Genomic DNA, 6,000 nt, shown 5'->3' with positions numbered 1-6,000 from the left:
CATTCACATACAGAAAGCCAGCATAGACTGGAGTCATTAAGGCCCAGATACCCCACTAACAGGAACAAACCCAAACACAAAGGTAGCACATGAAATGTATTTACCTATTTAAACACAGGCAGCTGGTCAGGCTAGAACGGGGAAGGTAACTGCTAATTCCTTGTACTACAAGGAAGGAATGGAGTAAAAAAACCCAAGCCCACGGGCAGGTTTTTGCTTTGTGAACCTCTGTCTGTGCTGCTGGTTAACAGTGGTAAGTATAAAAAAATCAAAGAAAAATAATCTATTTATAGAACAAGTCAGTAGTCTGAGACATTTAGAAAAAAGTAAAAACAAGTCCTTCTTTAAAAATGGATTTACTAAAACAACTGTCACCCAGGATGACCCCAAGCCCTCTGGTCCTCTGGCAAAGCCAGGGGCAACTTCAAACCAGAATTGTTGCTGATTGTACACTGGTACACATCCAGCAAAGCCAGCAGGGAGGGGATCTGCGCTGCGAACAGTATCTGCAGACTGCTTGCTGGTATCGCTTGAGGCCATGCCTGTAGCCTGGTGATACTGGAAATAGTTGTGAGTGAAACTTTTCACAGAAGCACATGTCAGTGTAACCTCTGAGGTAAGTGGGCTGTCTTCTTTCCTTCCCTGGGTACAGATCACAGAAGCTGGTGCCCCAGGTGCTGTACCTCCTTGCCAGCTCCATCCTGCGTGAGACAACTTTAATGTGCAGGAGTGCAGAACTCTAAGCAAAGCCCAGAACAGGAGAGGGCACCCCTTGAGAAAGGGAAGCACTCTGCTTTTCCCAAGCTCTGATCTAGCTAGACATCTTCATCAATATTTTCTTGCCTTCCTCAGGACAGGAAGATCAGCTGTCTCTCACTAAGAAAGAATTTTTGCCTAGTGGAGTAGGGTTGGGTTTCTTTTCCTTTTTTTTTGTTTTTTTTTTGGTAAACAGAACCTTTGCTGATTTCTGAGATCATGAGCTTCTCTGCCCTTTAGCTACAAAAGAGAAATTAAAAGAAATTCATCCACTTGCTCCCATCCTTATCATGTAGTGTTAGCTGCCTGGATACGGAGGCAACTTAATTCTCCCAAGACATTGCCCTGCTTGCTGGGTTGGCATGGGGAGGCAAAAGATAACTTCCAAAGTCGCCTCCTTAGGGTAACCTGGTAGGGCTAAAAGCTCCAATCTACACCCACCAATTCCAGGCCAACTCCACTGCCAACATGTACTTCTAACACCCTGAAGTGTCTAATCTAACAGCCTCGGGTTTGCTCAGTCTCTGAGAGCAACAGCCACACTCACAGATGGAAATACTCAAGTCAGAACATTGGCTGTAGCTCCCAGTGAGGCGGTGTCTGCATAGATGAGTCGGTACCACTGTGCCTTGACGTTCCCATTGTATGAAGGAAGCCAGCTGTACGGAAGGGACCAACTCTGCTGCAGGTCTGTAAATCCTTGGAAGTGAAGCTTAGTGGCTACATTAGCTTCAAACCCTCTCTTTCTGTAGGGTTTCAGCGGTCCATTTCCCAACAAGTTCCAGACATCAAGTAGCTGCTAACTTGTCTCCTTAAGGTCTTCCATTGGTAGTTTGTAGCTCAGTAAGAAAGGGGGAGGTGGTGCATGAGCAGGGCTACTTGATCCCTGCATAGGCTTCTTTGCACAGTTTATACAGATGTAATCCTCATTCTCAGCCATTTCTGGAGAGACACCAACACAAACTTGATGAAACCACTCATCGCAGCCACCATCACACTGTACCCAGTCTACCTGCAGGAGATAAGATCAGCAACACATAGCACATTAAAGGAAAGAGATAGGCACAGTTTCTATAAAGAAAATATCTTCTATTAAGCCCACCTGATATACCTAGAACACAAAAGCTTTTAGGCACAAATTATGTCCCACTGAACCTCTGTTTTAACCAGCTACTTAAGTTTAATTAAAATAATATTACTCTTCCAACAAACATTGCCCCACTCACATCTTTAGATCATCACAGCTATAACAAACACTACTACTAACAAGGAAGATGACATTCAACTTTCCTCAAATAAAAGACAGGTATGCTACCTCACATTTAAAACAAAGTAGGAGCATGCTCAAGGGCAGCTACCTCAGTGTAGCTGAAGTTCCACAAATTCACACCCTGACTTGTATATCCCCTTAGTTTGCACACTCAAGTGGTGGCTTCTGCAACATCAAAATTACAGACAACACAGGGGCCTGATTACTGCTTCTAACTACAAAACAGCCATATGAACTCAGTGGCTTTACTATCTTTTGACCAGCTAGATACTGATAGACAGATATCACTGTATCTATCACTAGATAGCTAGCCACTGAATGCCAAAAATCCACACAAACTATAACTTCAAAGTCTCAGACCATTTAAGCTAAAATAGTTCAGAGTTAAATTTGCTGTAGAAGAAGTAGAGAAAGGCATAAGTAAATTAAAACTTGAAAATGGGGGGGGGGGAAATAAGATGAACCAGTAGATTTATATAATTATCTGCGTAAAAGTACATGTTAATTTGATTGTGTGGGCAGAAATTGAAATCTGCAGGATAATGAACACAGATTTTTAATTTAAGTGGTATGAACTGGTACAGCTATCGAAATTGTTACTGCTGTAGTCCAGCTTTTGCCTTACAGAACAACAGGAAAATGAAAATATATTAGAAAAATAATTTTGGTGGCAATATGTCTAAAGCAAAGCTACACAATTAACTCAAGACTTTTACTTTGACTTGTAGCAAACTATTCCTGAAAAATTTAATATGTGACTAGTAATGGACACTAAAAACTGCAGTTTCAGTCATTACATTCCCCTGTCTGTTATTTTCTACTTGTATGGCAATTACTTGTTAAATGTACAAAACTATGCCCAATATTATGGAAAGTCATTCCAAGAAAAGCTTTGATTATATGATTATGAATTTTACTCAGGCTCCTTTATGAAAGCTTGACAAATTTAGTATGACCTTCTTCAAAATACAAATTTAAAGGCAACCTCCTCCATCTTTTATTTCAATTTCTGTAAAAATGTAAAAATATTACCTAATTATCTGTAGAGAAAATGGTGGTACAGAGACTGTATCATCTTATGAGGGATTTATCTTACAGTGTGTTTTCTAACATGGGTCTAAGAGTTCAAAACTCATCTTTTAACACTTATCTAAATACTTGAACTCCATGTTCCAATTTTTGCAGGAAAAAGTCTTTGGTGTTTATATTTGTTCCTACTCTCTCTTGCACAAGCCAGTGCAATATAGCACCAGTCCCACAGTTATTATGGTTATTTTTTTTAAACCAGGGGGGAAAAAAAATCTAAAAATGGGAAAATCCTAGAAATTGTGAAGTTTGATCCTGACCATCAGTTAATCTATGTTAAAAGGTGACAATCACAACAGGCAGTGACACAGAGAAGCAAATAAAGTTTCTTTTGCAAGAATTCAAGCAGCTCTAAAAACACTGATTTTATCTCTCACAAAAAAAGCAAGGAACCGCAGTTCGCAGATCCCTCAGTAGGCAGCATCGTAGTTCACAGACTTTATCCAAGGAATATGGAAGATCTATTTTATTTAGGAGCACTGAACATCCCACTTTTGCTTAGAAATACACTGGAGTCAGGACCAATTCTTGCTGAAGCACAGAATTAATCCTTTGAATTAGACAACTCATCTTCCACATAGCCAGAAAAAAAATTATGAGGAAGACCACAGCTTGAAGAGGCTAAACTTCCCAACGAAGAATAATTTTTCCCAGATTCTAATCTTTCATCTTCTTCTCATAGCCTAAAGTAGCTAAGAATATGCACATTTTATAGTCCACTGCTTATTATTTACTGTACCTGCATACCTACACAATTACTACTCACATTCTCTCATCTCAAATCACACCACTTTGTTGCTCATGTTGTTCAACCTAATTATTAAACTGCATTGGAGTTTTTGATTTCTCATGACATTGCTTATGACAGAATTAAGCAAAAACTCACTTTGTCCTTGCAGGGCCTTTGGCAGTTCTGCGCAGCACACACAGCATTCTCGTCATCAGACTCCTCAGCTCCTGACCAGTCATACTTGGAAGGAATATCTAGCACCTTCTTCTCTCTTTTTTTCTCGGTGTTCTCCTTTGCTAGTTCCACCTTTGCCACAACTGCCTTTTCTCGCTTCTTCTTCCGCTCTTCTTCTTTAGCCAATTTCTTTGCCAGCTTGTTCAGCTCCTTTGTCTTATCCATGGTCAGTTTTAGCTTCTTCTTCTTGGGTTTTTCCAGTTTCTTCAGCTCTTTAGATTTTTGCTTCATATCACCAAAGAACTGCTCCGCTCTCTCCAGCTTTCGTTTCCGTTTCCTCTCAGAAGAGTCTCTCCCTCTCATTTTCAGTGGTTTTTCATCCATGCTGTCATCCTTCATAGAAAGGGTGAAAAAAAAGTTGTATTTTTTTCCCAAATACAAGTTTCCATATATCGTAAACCTGCAATTTTGAGGGATGTACTTACCTCTACCATTCCCCCAGCATGGTATGAAGAAACTTATCCAACAACACACTTATGAATCCTAAACTAAAAAGGGCTTGACTATTATCACCATATTAGAAAAAAAACATAAGTGATATCAACTATATTAAAGTTTGCTGAATGAGAAATGCCTAGCAAAAAAAGTAAAGAGCAACAAGAGTAAGGAGGCATAATAAGCTGTTATTACAACTCCCTTTTCACATTCCTTTTTATTAGAAGTTAAGAAGATTAATCGTTTGTTAGATGTCCTTGCTTCTTTCTCATCCTAGGTCAATCTTGCTTGTAATTATTTTTCAGAAAAAACAAATGCTATTCTGGAGATTAAGAGAGAGCAACCAGTGAATTCTTAAAAATGAACTCAAGCAAGAGAAGAAAGTAATAGATCCATTACTTGAGTAGCTCCCAAACTGACAAACATTCCAAATATCCTAGTGTCATTAACGACTCTTAAACAGCAGATTCAAATCAGAAGTGGGGTTTAAAATTGGCAAACTGTGTCACTGCAGGTAGCATTCACAAGGACAAGTCATATTTATATCTGAAGGGTTCATATGTACAGCTCCTTTGTACAGAACAGGACTGTTTCAATTTCAGTCAGTCCAGCTATATACATTAACCTTAATAATAGATTAAGGACATACTGCAATCTAGTAAGGAAAATTTCATTTTATTTACTGTACATTACTTTAAAAAGCTGCTCAGCCTAAAGACAAATCTGCTGAAGGTTATTTTACAAAAGTCTATGCATTTTGCATGTAAACAGAAGGGTATTCAATTCAAAATGAGTATTTTTGGCTGAGTAAGTATTCATAAGGGTTAACTAAAAAATGATTTTTTCCCCCTCCAAAGCTGTACTTAACTATTAATATAACAGTGTGCCATGCTATTTTTAAAATGCTATTTGCTGGCATTCAAGCTGTTTTTCAATCAATTCCAAGCCAAAACCAATATATTAAGAGCGTTAAGCTTAATGTGAGGTACTTGGTCCAAAACATGGTAATGTAGTAATTTTCTGGGGGCATGGTCCACCTTATACTACCATCCTATCTGATGGCACTTTGGCGACACCTCTGACAAATCCATCGTATATAGCTGGCGCCCTGAGAATGAGACTACTGATCAAAATGCTTGTTTAACTGCACTGTTCAGCATGCAATCTCTATCTTATGTTACCGTACACTACCAAAAATTCAAGAAGGAATCATCGTTGATATATTTCCAGTGCAGTTCATTGGCTCTTTTAAAAATCATATACTCAATAACCATGCATGGACAAAAGTAACCCCTATCTTCAGCTAACTGACGATGAAGGATGAGTTCCAGTGCAGTTCTTCATCATAACAGTTTACTTGCTCTTCCAGCACACAACTCATTCGCACACATCACTTAGCCACTGCATGAATAAGTGATTTGGACTGGACCTCAGAATCAGCACATAAGCCTGCTTCATTCTTTACTCACTGTCAGCTCAATGAAGAAAT

General features: G+C 39.0%; 1 protein-coding gene across 1 annotated transcript in view; it reads right to left on the bottom strand.

Moving 5' to 3' along the window:
• Nucleotides 1–340: 340 nt before the first annotated feature.
• KDM5A (lysine demethylase 5A) overlaps nt 341–6,000 on the bottom strand; it is a 52,584-nt gene continuing 46,924 nt past the window's right edge. The window contains exons 27-28 of the mRNA XM_067307327.1: nt 3,999–4,409; nt 341–1,768 (exon numbers count right to left, since the gene is read on the bottom strand). Of these exons, the coding sequence (XP_067163428.1) occupies nt 1,556–1,768; nt 3,999–4,409 (624 nt within the window). The 3' untranslated portion in view covers nt 341–1,555. The remainder of the gene's footprint in view (nt 1,769–3,998; nt 4,410–6,000) is intronic.

This window comes from Apteryx mantelli, chromosome 1 (genome assembly GCF_036417845.1).
Source record: "Apteryx mantelli isolate bAptMan1 chromosome 1, bAptMan1.hap1, whole genome shotgun sequence".
Taxonomy (NCBI): Eukaryota; Metazoa; Chordata; class Aves; order Apterygiformes; family Apterygidae; genus Apteryx; species Apteryx mantelli.
This window is presented reverse-complemented; position numbering and strand designations above follow the sequence as displayed.